This window comes from Dermacentor silvarum, chromosome 8 (assembly GCF_013339745.2).
Source record: "Dermacentor silvarum isolate Dsil-2018 chromosome 8, BIME_Dsil_1.4, whole genome shotgun sequence".
Lineage (NCBI taxonomy): Eukaryota > Metazoa > Arthropoda > Arachnida > Ixodida > Ixodidae > Dermacentor > Dermacentor silvarum.
Window position 1 is genome coordinate 71078058 of NC_051161.1, and position 21765 is coordinate 71099822.

General features: G+C 46.1%; 1 protein-coding gene across 1 annotated transcript in view; it reads left to right on the forward strand.

Annotated features, from left to right (window-relative positions):
- The window catches only part of LOC125947664 (lipase lipl-5-like), a 52934-nt gene extending 43766 nt beyond the window's left edge, over positions 1–9168 (forward strand). The window contains exon 11 of the mRNA XM_049672876.1: positions 8891–9168. Within this exon, the coding sequence (XP_049528833.1) occupies positions 8891–9145 (255 nt within the window). The 3' untranslated portion in view covers positions 9146–9168. The remainder of the gene's footprint in view (positions 1–8890) is intronic.
- Positions 9169–21765: the final 12597 nt, after the last annotated feature.

A 21765-nucleotide genomic window follows, 5' to 3' on the forward strand; every position in this document is an offset into this window, starting at 1 on the left:
TTCTTGAACATGTACAGCTGTTTATTCATTTGATTTCAAGGCAGTTGTTGATACTTAATTTCATGGTAAGAATTGTACAAGCGCGACGGGAAGTCAATACAACTAGATCATGATTTACCCGAGCCGCCGTTATCAGAAAGCTTGAAAAAGGAAAAGGCGTTTTACTGGGCATTTTCCAAAGCAATTTTAATGAGGTATGTTGTATCTCTTTTTGTGCGTGTGATAAAGAACAATTTTAAATCTGACAATGGTTAGTCTGCACGGCGTCTGTTGAGAGCTGATTTTACTTTAGGCATTCATTTTTTACGCAAGTCGTCAAAAATTGGAAAATTAGAAAAAAAATAGGAAGTTTGTAACTGAGCAACAAAAAACTGTTCTGTAAACTATAACACCTAAAACGCACCAAATTGGAATACCTCGGAAATATACCACTAATTAGTGAGCAAGACCGTTGCTGAACTCGCGTAAACAACGTCGCAGCATCACGTAAGCTGCGAGCTAATAAGTCAAAAGTGTATGTTTTAGACAAATCTACAGAATTGTGTTTTCTGTTTTTGCTGAAAACGTAGACTGGTACATGTCATTTTTTATTTATTTACTGGTTTTTAGTACTTGTAAATCAAAATCGTAAATCATATTCTAGCTTCTAATAGCCGCTAGATTTTATATTCCCCACATTTATTCAAATTTGTCGGCGTATGTCTACTATAATTTTGCGTTTGTCATCTGTCTCAATAAGACAATAGCTGTCCCTGAACTAAAGCCTATCCTTGAGCCTTAGCCTCATTCGAATGCGGCAATTTGAAAATTCTTTGGAAACATAGCTGGCAAACGGAATGTTTAGGATTCGTTTCCATTAACCGGCGTTACAAATAGCCGAGGTTCAATTATAAGGTGTCAGCGGCACTCTTTAAAAGGCAGACGTAGAGAGAGTCAGACGTAGAGGCAGCTCTAGCTACGAAACTTTGCGCGTAAGAGGAAGCTGTGGCGTAGAGTTAACGCCAATTATTCTTATTCAAATACGTGAAAAACGCAGAAATGCTTTTAGGAGACACCTACTGAACCTATTGCAAAAAAAAAAAAATTGCACTTGAGAAAGTTGCATTCTAGTGACTAAAGGAAGCAAGATTTTGATGTACTGCCTCGAATTGTTCAAAGGAATTCTCCAACTTTCTTATGTTAAAAAATACTGAAGTATGCAGTTTACAAATCTGTACCTGTGTATCAAAAGCAGATATCCCATTTCTGTAATATGCATCCCTTAGAGCATCTAAAGCGGACAAACTTGACGTATGGATTTACAGCTTACGTGAATTTGTTACAATGCCTACGAAGGTTATAAAAAATTAGACTCGTAAATAAGTGCTATACTTCGGAGCGGTGTATAATACACGAATTTTGTCCGCTTTAGATGTATCAATAGGTTCGGTTTAGATAACTGTGATATCATTTTTCATTGCAGAGTTAGAGAGTTGTAAACTTCGTAGTTGGGGTTTCGCAAAATTTTTAAGGATATTTCTAAAGAATCAGAAGACGTAAATTAAAATTCTGCTTCATATAGTCACTATATTTTAACATTTTCTTTTATATGAACAACTCTTTTTTTTTTGTGAATGTTGTACACAAAAGAGCTCTCAACGTGGTAATTCCGCACATGCAGTCTGACGTCACAATCCACCTGTTAGTCCACGTGTGCACGGGCACGACTGCAGAAAACGCTGCACTGGTGGCAATTCCGGGAAGGAAATTAGGATCTAAGAACATAGAAGACGCCCGCGTAAAGTGTCACGACGTTGATAAAAAGAATCTTATGACATCAATCTTCGAAAGAAGGGCGGGCTTCTGAAGATCGCACCAAATGAGTGCCAAAACAGTGCGGCTTAACCCTCTTCGTTTAGTTAGTAAGTTCATTATAGCTGGCAGTGACGCAAGGTCGTCAGTCTTCATGTTATAAATGTATCTACTAACATTTCACAAAGTTTCTACCGGCGTTTCGCTCTCAGTTGCCTGTAAGCATGGAAGAAGGAAAAAAAGATTAGAGGCCCTACCTAGTACGCGCGCTAGGAAAAAAAGTCAGAGGCCTGCAAAAAAAAAAAATCAACATATGGCGCTTTCGGCGGCGCGCCATACGTTGCCTCAGCGAATGCGCACGAATACGAAACCATTACTGCTTCTGCCCTGCTATTGGGCGATCAGCTGTCGGGAATGCAAACTGGGTGTTCGCTAACGCACTGTGCCCAATTCATGCTGCAAAATGCGTAACGATAAAGGGAAGAAGTGCGCGGTAGTTCGCTGCAAAAATAGTGATTCACATATAAGGAATGGAATCGACCTGTGTCGCCGCTGCTGCATAAGGACTGCCTGTGTTGCCGGCCCTTCACGATGCACGGCTTTCCTCAAGGATCAAAAAATATAGTTCATCCGCCAACGATGTATAGCTAACCTTCAAAGAAAGGACTTCAACTCCGGAACGTCGGCACTTAAGAGGGAGAACCGCTCGTTACAAAAGGAAGTAGCGCCACTTAGTGGCATAGTAAGCTTCTCGCGCGTTATCTACACGCATCCACGCCTAGTCACACGCAAACTTACGCCCACCCTATCGCCAACTCATCAATAATAAGTGAATGGGCGCACACTTGGAACCAATGTGCCGAAGCATGAATGACGGCGACTACACCAACAAGACACGACTGTTGGAAGCTGAACGTTTCGCCAAGATCCACAGAGTAAGCGAGGGACTAACGATAATGCGTCTTCGCTACAAGCTACCGCAAAGTACAGAACATTTACATTCCAAGCTTTATGCAGAGCACACCCGCGAGCGATTAGGCTGAAAATAAGCAATCAGATAGTGGCTGCACCGAGGAACTTTACTGAGTGAGAAGCATGACAAGCCGCTGCTTCGAAATGCTTGCCAAATAAAGAAGGAAGAGCGCACTGATCCTCATTTAATTCTTAAGCGGGAAGTCTGGACAGCTTGGAATACATTTATAGCCCCGCTTTTAGTACAAGTACCGTATACGCTGCTGGCGCCGTTTGGACAGGGCGTAATGAGCTCTGAAAGCACTTATATGTCCTGTAAAGCTGTGCTCAAAGCTTCGTGTCGTGCGCAAAGCCACCGTCTACGACATTTATCGAAACGGGGGTTTACTGCGCCGCACCGGCGTCACGCGCTTGCATTGTAAACGCGGAGGCAACGGAGGCAGCTGAGGCAAGTAATGGACGCGTCACCATGTGATCAAACATGGAAGCGCCCACGTGAGCTCCGCGAAAAGGGTCAATAGGGTATTTTCCGCGGCCCGATAGCAAGCGTTTGCGCGGTTCCCATGCAGCGGGCGCGGGTTCGATCGTGACGTGAATCGGGTACTTTTTTCGCGCTTCCGGCGATAGCGGTTACACGGACGCCGCCGGCGGCGGCATCATCGCGACCCGAAACGGCTATTGGAAGGAGCCCATAACAGCTTACGCTGTAAAAAGCGTGGAGGAAGTCACATGGTGAGTTTCGATGTATCGGCCAGCGATGTGGCACAAGGGCGGTTTTGTTATGATTGTGTGTGCTCATGGGTGTGCTGCTGCGTAGGTCTCGGATAGTGGCAAAGGCGTCGTGTGTTCAGGTTTGTGTTAGTCTCCATGTTTTGTGTGGACGTCTCAGCTAGACCGCGCTCTCCCGGTTGTTGTTGTGGCCAGGCGGAACTCCAAGAAGTAAAAAGCGTGAAACGAGCACGCATACAGCACTGTACGCCACGTGCAGTACCACGGACCTAGGGCGATCTGGGAGTATCTTTGTCGTCTTCGGTAGATTCATGCTAACGCGCCCTCACCGACTGTTACAGTTGTGCAGTGTTCCTGCTTTGGACAGCGGACGATGCATTTGTGGCTTTGTGGCATGCAAAAGAACCACGCGGAAGGATGGCAAAGAAGCGGTTGCTCTGAGTAATTAAGGGTCGAACCTTACTTACAGCAGACACCTTTTGTGTGCGCCCAAGGGCCACCGGGATGTGAAAGTTGGCGGATGCGGTGGAAGAGTGAACAAGGACCGACAGAAGAACGTACGCCTGCGCGCACATCAAACGACTGATGGACGCACGTAGTGGGTCCGGGTAACACGCTATAACCGCGCGCATACGCACGCGCCGTGATGTATACGTAAAGTGTGGTTCCGGTCATCGCCTGTGTATTATATCAGTGCAGTAAGAATGCGCATGTTTATTTTCACAAAGACCGGCTAAGCTAGTGAGACTGGCCTCACGGTCTAATTCGAGGAGTTCACTCGTCACGAAGTGTGACGTCAGGGCCTCTCCTCAGTTTTATTCCTATTCCTCCAAGCCTGTAAGTAAGCAGATGTATGCTGAAAGGATGGAATGATTGTGTTTGACGAGTAAGCACGCACACTGTTTAATCTTCTTTCGTTTATACAATTTTACGTATCTGTACATGCGGTCGCAAAATTAAACCCGGATGACAAAACACTTTGAGGGAACCTTTGGGAGAACCCCAAGTGGTGGAAGTTAACCCGGAGACTCGCACTACGGCGTGCCTCATGATCAAATCACTGTTTTGTCACATAAAACTACAGAATTTAAGAATTAATGAAGATATTGAAGATACGCCTTGCGTGTCGCTAGCTTCAAAGTGGCTACTAAATGACAGTGTGAACTTCTTTCAGATATACCGTGCAAAGGATTTCATCATGTATGATCACGGTGACAAAGAAAACCAACGGCGCTACTCTCAGGTAAAACTTCAAGTTCTGTTTAATTTATTTCTTTGTAATCATAAATTCGGTCAGCTGCCCGTTTGCAGCCGAGACAGGGCTAATAATTAATGATCGGACAATATCAGAACTGCAACAATGCGCGTTTGCATACGTTTTGGTTTATTACTATTTAAGGCAGCCCAACTTCAATTTAAAAAAATAATGACATAGCCCACGGACATTTAAAACTCAAGAAACAAATAACCACATCAATGTAGTATCAACGCGGGCACGTAGAACTTGCGAGTGGTGAGCCTTAAGAATTTCGAGCACATGTTGAACGACGAAAGGCGTTTGGCGGCACACGTCATTCTAAACCGGCAAAACAAAACCGTCTTATCTCAGTCACTGTGAATAAAAGAAAACAAAGAAATGACAATCGAAAGGCAAACCAGGAGCCCTTCGGTGCGCAGCATTGACGACAGAGAAAAAAAGAATGGCGAAAACATAGAACCTTGTTTCCTCGTGCTGAGTGACGTTAAGTTCCGTAAATGTGATAAGCTGGGATCGTGGAGGCGTTGGTATACGCGGCAATACCTACATAGTCACATATAGCTTCCCTGTTGACGATCAATAGCCCACTGTTTAGCTGTCAGTCAGTGTAAATGCGTTTCATACAAGATATATGATGCACAAAGCTGGGCTAATTGAAATTTGGACATTCGAGCGTCTTCCAGTGGTTAGAGGGAAGAAAGAAACACCATAAAAAAAAAAACAGCGTCATTCTTGTACGCCAGCGTCCTTTCTGCACTGTCGTCTTTCATCTGTTCTTCTGCAATATTTTTTTTTTGTTTTTTGTTCTGAAGCGCTGAAAATATCTTGAATAACATGCAGTTGGAGCACGGCTAGTACGAGTCGGCTAGCCACTTCAGTGAGAGAGAAATAAACATTATTTCTTAACGACTCTAAGTCCAAGTCGTCGCCGGCGGAGTTTAGCTATAGGTCTCGGGACTTGGCACTGGGCCCATTTGTCAGGGCTCGTTGGCGTAACCTATGAGCTCTAGCAAGTTTAATGAAAGAAGGTCGGGATGTTCGAGCAAGCTAATTGTGCGACTATGCGGGAGCGCCACCATAACAGTTACTTTCCATCAGTAACGGCTAAATTTCTATCACCAGCAGGACCACAAGGTTTCTCAGAAGTAATCGACTATCTCTTGCACTACAAGTCAGTGTTCCTATAGCGGACACTCGATCTGTTGTGATCTACACGACGAAGTTGATCAGATAGATAGGAGACGGGTCGCCTTCAACAGCCAGACACACTTCGATATTTCAATCCCTCGCATCTGCATCACACACACACACACACACACACACACACACACACACACACACACACACACACACACACACGCACACACACACACACACACACACGCACACGCACACGCACACGCACACACGCACACGTAAACAAACAAGCAAACAAACAAAAACGTCATATGCTGGAACTTTAGCAATTTGCGAATTCTAGCCCGTGAGTTTGCAAGGCTTATCAACTTTGAATAAATTCTCACAATGACACCAGTTTGGGAGGTATGCGCCATCAAACTCGCCCTAAGAATGCACTGTTATTCCACTTACTTTTGTAACAAAACGCTCTATTATGCATTGAAACTCAAAGTAACTGGAATGCCCATGTATTTCATTCCATACTTTGGGAAATAATATCTCGCAACTGGTGTCATCCTTGAAATTAATTTCAAACGGATACGTCTTGCAAACTCCCCCGCTACAATTCGTAAATTGTAATGTGTGCCGTAAAGCAATTAATTAAGAAGTTAATTAGGGTATTTTGTTAATTAGTTAAATGTGTACTTCAATTTCTTGCGCTAGTAATTTCCGCCTCACCGAATAATCCGACTCAACGACAAGAATTATGCTATATATCTGTCATATGCAATTTTTTTTTAATTATGTAAAACTTTAAAGTGAACATCCCATATAATGAGCCATGTAGCAACCCGCGCGGACAAAAAACAATCTGCTATGTCACAAGTGGTCACACACAGACGACAAAAAAGGTGTCCATGGTAAGTTCTTGTGGAAGCGTATTCCATCCCCATTTCTTGTGGAAGCGTATTCCAGTGGCCTACTGCTCTTAGCAGACGGGAACATTATTGTACATTCGCGCTTGTGGGATGCTTATACTTTTGGTTTATTCTTTTAAAACATTTCAATTACTCGTGATCTTTTGGAATCGCTCTAAAGGTTAAGCGTACTTCTCGATCTGATCCTGAAAAAGTAATAGCAAAAAGTTCACTCCTCTCCACTCTAAGGCTTCGGTGGCGATTACGTACGTACGACGGTAATTAAAACGAGAAGCGCAATTGTTTTTAAGATTTGGCAACTCTGCGCATTCTTTCAGGTGCTTCTTTTCCATACTTCATCGTACGTTTGTCATGCATTTATGTGCAGTATATACCAATATGTCGGGGGCACCTGTGCGGGCTGGCATAGTACAATTTTCATAAGGCTAAAGTTTGTGAGCGAATGTCAACGAACACGCCGATAAGTCGTACCTCTTTATTGTGAGTGCAGCTATTTAAACCACTTACCCACTGCGTCTCCTACTCAATCGTATCAATGTGGCTGCTAATTTCGCGTCCACTTGCGCCTTAATTCATTTGTCTTTCATGCGTATGCCACCTCATTGGCACATCGCGCTGGGGCGTGAATCGCGAAGTCAGCTGCCACCGCTTCCTCACAAAGGGGACCACTAAGTAGTAGTAGAAACTCTATTTTACTTTGGGGTAGTAGGGCAAGGATGGGTGGGTCCCCTAGTCCAGGGCTCCACTGGCCTGTGCGGCTCGCTGGGCATGGTCGAGCAGAGCAACTTGGCTCTCTCGATCCTTGCTGGCAAGCCAGACCTCCCACTGCCTTTCAAATGGGTTTGTCCCTAATGAGGGTGAGTTAATTTCGGTTGGCCTGAGCCTACACGTCCACGTTATGTGGGTGAGAGAGGACCACTCCCAACACCACGTACATGTGTCCGGGTAGTGGGTTGGGTGGATTTTATTGAGGATTAATAGATTCGGGTACGTGTTTGTTTGTAGCCGGCGCCAATCCCTAGCCTGCCCTAGCTTGAGCTGGAGCATGGCACCAGCTGATCGCGTGATATTGTTGCACGTGTTCTCCTAGGATCCTCGCCGTAATTTTTTACAGAGTTCCCGCCATGTATAGACGGCATGCTGACTGTGAGTCTGAGATGACTAGGGCGCCCTGGGTTATGAATTCGGCATCTCGGATGGACGGTGCTAAATGGCTGCTTATTCTGTTCTGCCATGCGAACCGAGTCTGTTTTTAGGGTTGCTGTGATCATGGTATGCTGGCTTGTAGCTACAATAGCGTGTTTGTCTTCCGATATTCTACACGCATCAGTATAGTATGTTTCCCAGTTGCGTCCGAACTTGCTTTGTAAAGTTCTGGCCCTGGCCTCACGTCTGCCCGTATGATATTTTTAACTCATGTTTTTGGGAATGGGTGTTGTTGTGATGTGTTCTCTAACCTCTTTCGGTGGAAGTGTTTGCTCTCCGCAGTGTTGCGGTCCTGGGGATACCCTAGTTTTTGTAGAAGGGCTCTGCCTTGTTCTGTTGAGTTTAGCCTTTTCTCGCTGCCTGAGTATTACTGATGTTGTGTGTTCTTTAAATGTGTTGTGTATTCCCAGGTCTTCAAGTTTTTCAATGCTTGTATTCTGTGGTAGTCCTAAGCCTGTTTTATATGGTGTGCGTATTAGAGCATTTATCTGCATTGTCTCTTTGTTTGAGAGCTTTTGCAACGGGAGGCCGTAGGTTTCGCGGCTGATGACAAAAGCCTGCACTAGCTTGATTGTTTCCTCTTCCGCGAAACATTTCTTATTTCTGGTCATCCGGTGGATCATGCGCGCCACATTGTCGTTGATTTCCTTAGGTTAGCTAAGGTGTGATGTGCTTTTCCATTCTCCTGGATCCATAAACCTAGTATGCATAGTGTTTGGACCTCTAAGAGCAAGAAAATCAACATCAAGAAATACCCCGGCTGAACTTTGGAAGATAGCTCTTCCTATCGAAGCGTTGGCCAGCCTTTCTTTGTAACTTTTACACCACAGCGTACGGAGTGAAGTAATTCTTGCAATTCTTGCATAAATGTCTACAGGCGACGCCACCAGCCTACCCTGTGGAACGAATCAGAACGCGCTTTGCCATTTTCTCTTCCGAGGGAGACCGGATGGCGGACCCACGTGACGTGGACTACCTCGTTTCCAGACTGGGAGACAACGTCGTGCTGCGCCACGTCGTTCCGCAACCAACCATGCGGCACCTAGACTTCGCTGTGGGATTCAATGCGACTGAATTTTTGCATAAGGTTGCCATAGATGTCACCCGCAAGTACGCCGACTCGGGGTCGTGAATAGGGTTTATTTGAGTGCAGTAACAGAGCATGATCAACCCTGTGTTCCTTAGTCTCTTTTATTGTACAAGCTTATCCTTATTGTTGAACGTGCTGCACAGAAGACAAAGCCAAATCATTGAAAGTCCATGTGAAACGACAGATGCGAAAGCTGACCTGTATTTCTTTCTGGACACCATAGTATGTTAGGCTTTCCTTCTTTAATCCTAAACGAGCACTGACAGAAAATGTTTGTCTCGTTTTTTACTGCTTCATTGGATAGTCGTGGACCTAGTAATTACGCTACGGAGCCTCTATTATCCGAGAATGCAGCAAGTAAATAATTACGTGCGTAATTACGTGCAATAAGTACTCTTTGGTGGCGCAAAATAGTGCCACCAAAGATTAACATACTCGAGGAGTGCAGCAGACGTGAAAAAAACGAAACTCATCACTTTATCGAAACCTGTTGCGGCGGCCTCGTGGTACCAGATACCACTGACGCGTACACACGCTATATGGCTCTGCCGCCACAAGCTGTCCATTCAGCAATCGATGGGATAGCGTGTTTTATTTTGTTTCTAAGAGAAGCGAATAATTGGAAGGGCCAGTTTGGCAGCTGTACGACCTTCAAGAACTGCACCAGTTTAATTTTAAGCTTTTATTATTCAGTTGGTTGTGATAACCCGCGACCACAATTTACGCTTTCAGCGACGTGATGAGTCGCCTTTTTCACGCCAAAAGCCGCGCGGCCCCTGACGTGCGTTGAAGCGAGAGGCCGCACGAAGGTCAATTCGCTCACTGCGACCACCGCGCTTCCTCACTCCAGCGTTTTGACAGCGAGTGCGCGGAATTCGAGTGAGATGTGTTCATGTTTGCTTACGCACGCGTGACACCATGCTTGTTAATTTTCGTAGCAAGCGAATGTTTCCAAGTTTATACGGCCATAAATATAGGCTGATGATGATGATGACAAAAGGTGCTGTAATTAGTTATTTGTGGCACGTTCAAGGGATTGAGACTTTGCGCCGTATTTTGAGATCGGCCGCAGCTACCTAAAAAGCCCGAAAGGCGAAGCATCGATGGCGATAGCAAATTGGTAGGCAGCTATAAAAAGTAAGGATATTAGTTTTATCGGCCGTATAAACTTGTGAACATTCGCTTACTAACAAAATTACCAAGCATGGTGTCACGCGTGCGTAAGCAAACATGAACACATCTCGCTCGATGACCGCGCACCCGCTGTCAAAGCGCTGGAGTGAGGAAGCGCGGCGGTAACGGGAACTACATAAGCGGCGAGAACACAGTGCACACGAAGCTACCAGCACTCGGCGCACTCTGCTCGCATCGCAGATCGCTTTCTATTTATTTTTTATTTATTTACAATACCCACAGCTCCCTTGTGGGGCATTAGTGTAGGGGGGAAATATTAACATTCAAATACAAAAAATACAAGCACGTAGCAAAATGCAGATTGGTGACATGTCATTTGGAATTATCCACAGAACAACTATGAAATTTTGTTTAAAATTAACAAAGGCAAAAAAAATCACTAGGACAAATTGCACAAATCGACCTGAAAGCACAAATCAAGCACAAATAGAAGCAGGCACAAATCGCAAGCACAAATCGCTAGAAGGAGGAGAAGAAACTGTGAACAATAACTTTCATGTGAGCCCGGCCTGAGATGAAATGCAACTTTGAAGGGCAAGTAGAAATGTTGAAACGGGAGCGGAGACAATTCCTTGTGGGAGTTTGTTCCATTGTTGAATTGTGTGTGGGAAAAATGAATATTTGAAAATATTTTATATATTAGTTTAAAGTGGCGTCTCAAGAAGTTTAATGTGTTGCTAGCCTTCGATACAATGTAATCAACGTGTGCATTCTATGTCAGAGTGCTGGAAAAAATAACTCCTAGGTACTTATATTCCTTCACAATTAAGGGACAGCTGTGTTGCGTTCACGAAATAGCTTGCCGTCAGGAGCTGTTTTTTTTTTTTTGTGTGTGAATCTTAATAGGTTGCATTTGGCTAGATTGAGGGTCATGTTCTAGGTGGAACACCAAGACATAACATTGTTCAGATCGCTTTGTAGCTGTTCGCTCCCTGCTTCAGATGAAATTTAACGGTAAATACAGCAATCATCTGCATATAACCTAACACGGCAAGACAAATGTTAAGTTAGGTCATCAATCAATATAAGAAAAAGTAGGGGCCCCAAGACAGACCCCTGTGGCACACCTGATAATACAGAAACGTCAGATGAGCGGACATCACCAAGAATCACGCGTTGGCTTCTTTCTAAATGATAAGCGCCCAGCCACTTCAGGAGGGTATTTGATATGTTAAGATAAGACAGCTTTTCTAGTAACAGGGTACGAGATACTGCATCAAATGCTTTTCTAAAGTCTCAAAATATGCAGTCAACCTGCATACCGGAGTTAATAAATGCTGCGATATCATGACAAAATTCGATCAACTGAGTGTCGCAAGAAAAGCCGGCCCTGAAACCATGTCGTTGTCAAGAGAGCTAGGGCCCGCGCGGCCACGCCATACTCAGCCGCCTCCGGAACATGACGCCCCCTTTCCTCCCCCCCCCCCCTCCCCTTTAGCTTTGCACGCGATAAAGGAAGACGACGCGCTACGTCCCTGCTTTCATCACTTGGGCGCGAGATTGAGCCACCACCCTCACACGCTTTCACTTGCACATACAGCATACGGAGCACGGCGATGATTTTATCACACTTGAACTTTACACCGAACATCACGGTGACGCCGACAACGACGGAAGAAATGCGCCTCGAGTGTCCATATAATTGCTATTGCAATAAAGAGAATATTCTGTGATCGAGAATGGAGTAGGTTAAGCAAGAAAGCGTGCAGTAATTCTAAGAGAAAGCACGAAAAATATTCAGATGAGTAGCAAGTTTTCATTATATACTTTGTGAGTAATCATTTTGTGGAATATATCATTCAATATGTTAATTAAGTTATGTGAGTTCGCAAAACACGTCCACGCGAAATGTGTGTCGAACTGTACTGTTTTCTTGCTGACTTTTTAATAAGACGCCCTCTTAATCAGTGTGAGACAAGTTTAACTGAAACGGCAACGTATTTCACCCCACTTAAGAAACTGATAACTCAAAACTGGTGCTAGCTTTAGAGTGAAAAATATCGCGAACGCGCCGGCTCTAATTCGCAAAGTCCAGTTCGTCCTTCAGCGTGAATAGTTACTATCGTAGTTATCGAAACTTGGTTATATATATTTATTTATGCATTCTGATATTCCGAGCTTCTTATAGTAATTCTACTCTACAGGCAATTTTCAAAAGTTCTAATAAGATTAAGAAGAATTGTACCACTCGCAAACTAAGTCTATTTTTGATGGTCTAAGATTTCTACGTGTTTTTTTATTGATATAATTTTTTATAACTTTAACCGCTGCATTTTAGGCGTTCAACAAAACGACCGATTATTGCATAGTACATACAATAAAGGCAACGGGACGATTCTCTTCTGAAGGGTAAACAATGGTCAGCAATTAACGCACACATGCTGCCAAGTATTTTAAACACCCTCTAATTTGTGAAAGCAAAATTTCCTCCCATGGTTGTTTATTTTTAACATGTCTGTTTTTTTTTTAATGTTTCTTTTGAGTGACAATACATTTTTAACACGAAAGTGTTTTATGCCGAGTTTCACGACTGATTTCCTGCAACGGATGTAATGGATTTTACGTCGGCTCCGGCGCCGCCATCTAACGAGCGTCGACAGGTAGCGCTTCGGTAGTCACAGCGCAGCGGAGGCTCCAACGCGGTGTAGCCATAGAATAAAGAACCAGGTGTAGCCTCGTGCATAAAGTTTTGTGCAATAATTATACAATAAATATAATCATGCAATACGAAAAATCACCAAAATTGTTCGATTGCAAGAGTCGAACACAAGACCTCTAGCAGAGAAGCGCGATATTGAAAAGGTTTTTTTTTTTCAGGTTTCCTAATGACAGCATGTAAGCACAAGTATTTCACTCTATTATCTGAGCAGGTATTCATTTTGCAAACCCACTTCAGTTCTGTGCAAGCGTTCTTCTTCTTTCTGGGGTCTTACGTGCCAAAACCAGTTCTAATCATGAGGCACGCCGTAGTCGATGGCTCCGGATTAATTTTGAACACCTGGGGTTCTTTAACGCGCACCACAACGCAAGCACACCGGCGTTTTTGCATTTCGCCTCCATCGAAATGTGGCCGCCAAGGTCGGGATTCGATCCCCCGACCTCGTGCTCAGCAGTGCAACGCCTTAGCTAATTGAGCCAGCGCGGTGGGTTTCTGTGCAAGCTTGAGTGGAGTGACATACGAGCAGTGTCGCTCGACGCATTCATCATGACGGCAGCCCACCTGCTGCCGAAGGGCTTCAGTGCGTGTTGGTTGCTCTATACAATTTGTTCACTCTTCACTTTATCGACATGCACAGCCAAGGTAAAGTTAAAAACGATGAGAGAGAAATACACAGTCGTGATGGTTAGTAATTTTCGCATTGGTTTGGATCCTCTGGAATCTATGTTCGCTTATTATGTACCAATTTACCAATTTCAGTTGTGAACGAAAATTGCTTCTGCAAATTGACTCTTTCCCACTGCGTGGAGGTGAGTCTTTTCCATTACGACATCTGTGAATAAAAGAAAAAAAACGTTTAACTTGTGCTTCTGTTGAGCTTTTTACTGACTGAGAAATCGGCCAGCTTTAGTTGACCCACTCCACAACACACGAACAAAATTAACGAATGAGGGTGCCATGAAGTTATTTACTTTATGCTAGCCCCCACAGTATCTGCGGACTAGTTGAGCCGTAGCCCTAAACTTAACGACAAGTTAGGAATTTCAAAGCGACTATTTTCACGAAATGAAGAAATGTAACATATTAACAGCGAATATTGGTAGTTAATGACGGTTTGCTGCATAAATATGTCTCACTATAGTTGCTTGGCGCTGGTGTGTACAAGCGATGCCCCAGTGATATAAAAATGAATAGAACGGTAAACGCGGCAGAAAGAAAGCACTTCCTAAACACGGCACACATGAGCGGGTTCTGCTCCGCGGTTTGCCCAATCTCAGCGCGCGGCCAGCAGTCCTGCAAGAGAGCACGTACACACAGCCCTCTTGCATGAGAAGCGGGAAAGGAGAGTTTCCGCAGCAACTCTCCTTCTAACCTCATCAGCGACGTCAAGAAGGCATAGTCTCGTTTGCGAATCATTTCCAGTTTGATATCCGGCAACTGCCAGTGGTGGAAGTGGCGCTGCCGCTGCGTATCGGGTAAAGTCACTGGAAGTATCGGGTAAAGCCCCTTGAGCATGGGACCGAGTGTCCCAAGGGAGGGAGTTTCCGCCCCCTGCTTCAACGGCTGATTGCGAGGGCCCAGGACGCGGCCCGAGCTCAAGGCATTCTGGAATGAGGACGCCTCTCCAAAGCTGCATTTACATATTACAGATGTTTATTCTCTCTCTCAACGTGCATCAGCAGAGCATCGCCTACTGCTTCGCTTGGCACCACCTAAGACAACTGCTGCGCTAAAAGGCGCAGAAAGGCGTGGCCGGGTGAATCTCGCTTTGCTCCGGCGAGAGACACGACGCCAGCGTGAAGCCTTCGCGGCGCACGGTGCGCACTCTGCCACTGGCATTCCTGCAGCTGAGCGCGTCGCAGCTCGACTGGCTGCCGTAGTCACTACGCAGCCGGACCAGAATGCTCGCACCTTCGCCGAAGCCACTCGCCAACAGGACGGCGCGCGCCAAGCAAACATGGAGCACGGCCCGCAAATAATGCGGGCCTTTCGCTGCAGCGAAATTCGCAACTGCAACTCACGGTCCCTGAGTTCACGAAGCAAACATGCAACAGCTTCTGTGAAGACACGTTTTACTTTCGTGTTCTTCCGATTCCTATAAAAGAGAGATCAACCGTAATTTTTTAATATGTTGTTACTTTGTTGCACCGTAACTTCGCGTTGAAACTATTCCTACACCTTTTTTCAATAAGTAGACCGTAAGGGAAGCTATCAATACTGCATCCCGGTGTGTCTGCTTCCACTAGGCCTCTTCAACCTTTCACTGGCTTTTCGCCTTGCACCTCTCAGCATGCCGAGTGTTGGAATAAAGTGGCTCCCGCTTTAAAGTTGGCGTAATGTCAAGAAATCCATGCAAGCAACCGTGATCTAACACAGGATCTCCGTGCGCATTGCATTTTGCCAATGTGGCGGTCGCAGGCCGTGGATTGTGCCTGCTTTATATAATTGCCCGACGTGACCCTACAGGTTCTTCATGAAAGCTTATCTTGTGTAATGTTATATAAAAAATGTCACAGTTTCGCCCTAAGGGCGAAGCAATGAATGCGATAGCAAGACAGCTATGTCATACGAAGTAAGGTGAGCGGCTTTGGTAGCAATATGAATTGTAGTAAACATGAGCTGATTAAGTAAGCAGGTGTGCTGAGGCGTAAGTAGACCGACATGAAGAGAGACTCGATGACCACGAGAAGGCGCGTGTGAAACGGTGGTGTTGATGAGAAGCGCTTCCCGTGGGCAGCGCGTGCGAAGGGACACACCTGTAGCTCTGCACTGCCGATCCGGGCAGCATTGCATGTGTAGCGTGCGTTGGAAAATGTGGTCCGACTATTACTAACTGAATGAACAAGCGTGGTGTGAGCGCGCACAAACAGACATGAATAGATCACACTGAATGACTGCAGACAACGACTGTCAGAACGCTGGCAGCAAGCGCATACGCCGCAGCAACGGGCGAAGGTACGTGCAGTCTATCGCTTCAACGGAAACTGGGCGGCGAATGCACGGCGCATAAAGGTCAGAGCCGTGAGGAGATAAGAGACGGTGCGGGGCGAGCGACGAGCGTGGTTGTTGGCAGAGTAGAAGTGCCCCCCCCACCCCCCCCCCCCCCCCCGCGCTGGCTTCCCGCTTCCTTGCTTGCGCGTGGGAGATTGAGTGCGTTCGCTCTCCGTGACAGCGCGCGTCCCCGCACGCTTCCGCTCGGGCATACGGCACGCGGCGAAGATTTTATCTATAGGCACCGGGCGGCCGTTGTAAGGCGCCTGCGGCGCGCCGGCGATATGCTGGGGAACAGCGCCGCTCGGAGCACTGGCATGTGAAGCAGACGACGGGACGAAGGCGCTCGGTGCTTCCAGTGATTTCGCACTGCGGGTTTTAGGGGCTGACGCACCGGAAAACGCATTTTCGTGTGTCTACTTTTGAGAAAGGTCGTCACTTGTACGAGGCAGATCACATTCGTGGCATCAAGTAGTATATAAACCAGAAAACGAGCGCAAATTGTGATGCAAATGCACCACGCGAACGGAGCTCCGCGGCAAGCTAAGACGTGGAACTCCAGCAGTTATATTGAGATGTTATTTTGCTGTGCACGTTAACATTCTCGGGTATTTAATCATGTAAATAGGCGAAGAACACAAAAATTATGGACAGAAAAAAAAGGAGACGTACGTCTTCCTTAATCTGTTTCTTGAGCTGCTTCGCCGATCGCACATGTGTCAGTAAGTTCCCGTTCTCTCTCCGTTGTAGTTCTTTTATCTTTGCAATGATTCCCTATTCTTAATTGATTATAAACCAGCCCAATCTTCAGTCACGGCTCATTTTATATAGCTTAGCGCGACGGGAGCCGTCGGTGGCGGCGAGTGTGAACACGCCACTGCGTTGGCGTTCACCGTCGACGCACAGCACAGTCATGCGCCGGACGCAACCAGAGTTGGGAATTACTAGAAAGGAAAATGTACATTAAAAGGAAGACTGATACACTGATAAGACGGCAAAATGACTACAAATCTGAGTGTTCGCCTTCGGTGCCCACACTCCGGAGCCGTTACACTGCGGAGGCAAAGACAGGCAAGTGGGACACGAAGCTCTTGCGTATGAACGGCTCTTTTATAACGTTAGAACAACTAGACCATAGCAAATCAGGGTCGGAAATGTACAGTGCCCAGCGATTGAAGCGCTGGCAGCGCGCGGCTGCCGCCATTGTTTTTTTTTTTCTTTTCGCGCCACAGGTGAGCGCCGTGGGACCAAATGCAGTCATAATGCGTTACGAAGGTTCTCGCTTTCACTATACACCACAATGCATCAGTTTGGCATCCCCAGCGCTTACAGTCAGTGCAAAAAGCGTTGGCGACCATGCGATTCGAGTATCGCGTTTCAATTGCTGAGCACTAGCTGTACGCGCTTTTGCCTACACACCACACATATACAGACTTTCCGCCTGAAAAACGCGATGCCGCGATGAACAACGATTGAATTAAATGGCCTAACCAGCTTCAGTCATGTTCAGTAACTGTTGGTGCACCTAAAAACGCAACATGTTTGATCAGACTTGGTTTCACGGCAGCGCCTGCTGCGCGCGGCCCGGCCGCCACATGCCATTACATTCGCGGCGCCGCCGCATGAAGGCGCCACAGGTCCAAATTCATCCCTCGCCCGGTGCCTATAGGGAACCTCACGGCGACGGCGACGCCGACGGCAGAAATCCGGTTGAAGTGTCCATATAATTGCTATCGCAATAAAACAAATTCAGACACTGTTCGTCTACGATGGCTGTCCAAGTATGCGAATAGCCTCAACGTATGAGGCGTGCACTGCAGCCGCGCTCCTCTCTCGTGCTTCCTTGGACACATACATGTGGCGGGCTACTTCGTTCTTTTTTCTTCCCTGGTCGATGTTCTTCGAACAGTGCCAAACAAGATAGATGGTAGGCCGTAGACTGTTTAAATACAATGATTATTTTACTACGTATGTGTGAATGACAACTCCACGTGCTCGCACTGCTAGTGCCTGCTAGAGTCACTGCACCTGTGGTAGCATACACAGCAACTTTAGTGGCTACCTACATCCTTCTCATTTTGTTCTCTCTTTTCATTACGATGGCAAACCCGACGCGCGTGTTGTTGACCACCTGACCTTTTTCTCTCTCTCTCTCTCTCTTCCGTCCTCAGTTCTCTTTCTGCGCACTCCGCACAAGGCAGCTTTGGAGTGTAGACCTTCTTTCCAGTAGCGTGGCCACATTTTTTGGGGGGGAGAAGGGGGGTAGGGGGGGGGGGCGCAGAGATGGCACGCACTTGACCGGGAGGGTAGTGTAGGGAAGGCTCCATACCGACAAATATATTTGAGAAGCGGCGAGGAAGTCGGGCGCGTGCCTCCTGGCTACGACGCCGCTGCTTCTTTCTACGAATGGAGAAAATCAGCGTATTTCATGCTTTGCAATCTACGCACCAGCGGCGTCGTAGCCAGGGGGAGGGGGGAGTCACCCCGGGCACATACGTGAGTGGCCGACCTGTAGTACGTGTATCTTCCCCTCCATGTCCTGTGCGCTGTCATGAATACTGTCAATAATGTAGGAAGTCGAGACGAAAATTTTCAGATGGGAGAAGTGAGCGTCACTCATGCTTTTGCAATCCGAAAATGTTGTGATTCACAGGAAAATATCCATGTACAGAATACCTTAATAAATAAAGTGGGTCAGGTGACTACTTCTCTCTGCCCCGTTTCAAAGCAGATGCCAATAAATCAAAATCAGCATCGTATCGCGGCCACTTGTAACGCGATGTGAGATGCAAGCCGCGTAGCGTCGATACGTGCAAACTTTGCATTGTAATTGCCTTGTACTCCACCAGGTTACACCACATGAAGCGGTTGCATGGTATCGTCTGTATCGTGCCACAAGTCAATGAACGCGACATATGCGGGGTCTAGATTCGATACCCGTGTTTCTCTTCGCTACACGTTATGGCACCTCCTTGCAAGGTACGAACCACAGCTGAAGAGAATCGTATAGCTACGCGCGCGGCTGCAACAGGGCAACGTCGGGCTCAGCAGACCGCTGTGCAGAGAGCAGCACAAGCCGCAGCTCGCCGTCGACGCCGGGCGGACAGTTCAGCTCGTTCTCGTGAAAACTATGCAGAGAGACGTCACCACGAACGCCCTGCAGTGCATGCTGCCGAAAATGAACCTCCTACGGAGCAGCTCCTCTAGTTTCCGCTGAGACTGTCCTACGTGGGCCGCGCATGCTGTGACCTTTATTACGAGAAAGTCTCGGTATGGATTGACACAGGACATTGCAGCCACATTTCAGAAAGAAATTGTTGAGAACCTGCAGCGCGTAATGATGTGTGGGCAGTAGCAAATTCCATCATGGTTCTTGCAAGAAATAATTTTTGGTAGCAGGGCATGAAGATAGATCGGTGGATAGATGCTCCATCCAGGTTCTCATGTTTGAGACTTGTCTTATAAAGCACACGCACAAGTTTGACACTGTTTGTAAAACATTTATTAGACGCGTTCACGCCAAATTCCCTGCAATAATAAATCAAAAGAAAGGAATGACAATCATGGAGTGTGTAAAATTCACACATAACAACAGTTTACTGCACAGGCAGGTTGTATTCTTGATGGCTACACATGAACAATATGCACCATTACATATACAATACATGCGCATTAACAAAGAGTGCGTAGAAAATTTACACATTTACTCGCTGGTCCGCACCAGCGCTGCAAAGGAGCACTTGAACATTCACCGGTGTGCACCACTTACAGATCTACAAAATACTGCCTCGAAAATGGACACTTTGAGTAGCCGGTATGCACCAACACTGCCACGACTGCACTCGAACATTCACTGGTGTACAACATTTGTAGACATACAGAATACTGCCTTGAAAACTTACTCTATCTTTGCCCTCTTTCCAACCCCTATATCGCCCCCCCCCCCCCCCCCTGTGCAAGCTAGCGAACCGAAAGCTCACCTCTGGTTCATCTCCCTGCATTTCCTCTCTCTCTAGAAACACAACCTGAAACTTTTACACTCTACTCGCGCGTATGAGCTAGCACAGCCAAATATGCTCGAACATTCACAGGTGTACATACGTAGAACACAATCGCACACTTACAGAATACTGCCTAGAAAATTTACATTTTCAGTGGTCGGTTTTCATCAGCGCTGCATACAACACTTGCACATATAAAGAACACTGCCTAGAAACATTACAGTTTACTCGGAGGTCTACACCAGCGCAGCGAAAGGTGCACTTGAACATTCACCGGTTAAATTCCACACTTGCACGTCTACAGATTACTGCGTTTAAGTGTTACACCTTTAGTCGTCGGTATGCATCAGCGCTGCCACGACTGCACTTGTAATTTAAACAGCGTTCTGCCTACAAAACATGCACACAAATATAAACAAACATCAACACATAGCGAATTCGCAGTCTCGATTCTCCGGCCGCATTCACACGGGGCCGGAAGACAAGAACCCTTTTGTTCTTAGATTTAGGTGTACGTTAAAGAACCCACGTGGCTCGAATTTATTCGACTGCAGCGTCGATTCTAGCCATAAAATGCACACTGGGGCATCTTCACAAATGAAAGAAAAATACATCGCAGTAACTTCCACGTGGGTTTCCAATTAATGAAAAACGCAGTGTATATCCTAGCAGTATCTGTGGTGCTGTTCACTGTATTATTTGACCATGAAATACAAGGAAAAACTTGCGGATTTGCTGTCACATCAAATTCTGTAAATCTCTCGCGTGTTTTCTCGCACTGCCTCTAGGATGTCTTGCACGTTGATCTTGCGCACGTTGGACAGCCAGGTGGCCACGTGGATAGCCATGCCTGGATGCGACTGCGCGAGACAGCCGAATTCCTGCGAATGACAGATGAATGAGTAAGCAAAATGTCACTCCAGGCGTGTCGAGCTAGGTGGCGTATAAAAAAATTGTCGTCGCTTTCCCAGAAAGGCGAAGCATCGATTGAGAAAAACCAAATTACGAGAGAGCTATACGAAGTAAGGATAGTAGTTTTATCACTCGCATAAACTGCTAGACGTTCACCTACTAATTAAATGGACAAGTATGGTGTCACGCTCACAAAGGCAAACATGAACACATCTCACTCAATGAACGTGGACACTCGCTGTCAGAACGCTGGCGCTAGCAAGATGGGCTGCAGCAGTGAACGAAATGACTTTCATGCTGCCTGTCACTTAAACGCGAGCTAAAGGAATGGAACACAGCACATATGATGCCAACGCATATCGGTGCACGAACTTCCTGCACCCATCCTATAGATCGCTTTCAAGATAAAGCTTCCGCTGGTCAGGATGTTAACGTACTTGGACTTATATGGAACATACCGCGACGGTGGAAACACCAATTTAATGTCGACATAACCATCACAAAATAGCTGAAGCACTATGCACTCATAGTAGTATAAATACTCATGACCCTTATGACACCAATGAGCAGAGAACATGTCTCTTTGTATTGTTTTACGTGGATTCGTAATCCGCTGACGGCGACGTACAGGACACACATTTATGTAACTTAGCGCAGAGCAGGGTGGGCCATGACGAATGACATTTATGCCATCTTGGAGCGCCGACGTCACCACAAGCCGCCCAATTAACCAAAATAAAAAAAGTTCATCAACTGTGTGTACCAGCGACTACAACGTCTTTCAATTAAAATGGAGATTATGTTCCATTACGCGGGTGCAAAGCACGACGTAATGTTAGCCACTTGTGGAACGGGTAAAATACAGCTCAAGTTGAGAGTACACTTTAACTCACCATCATGCTTTT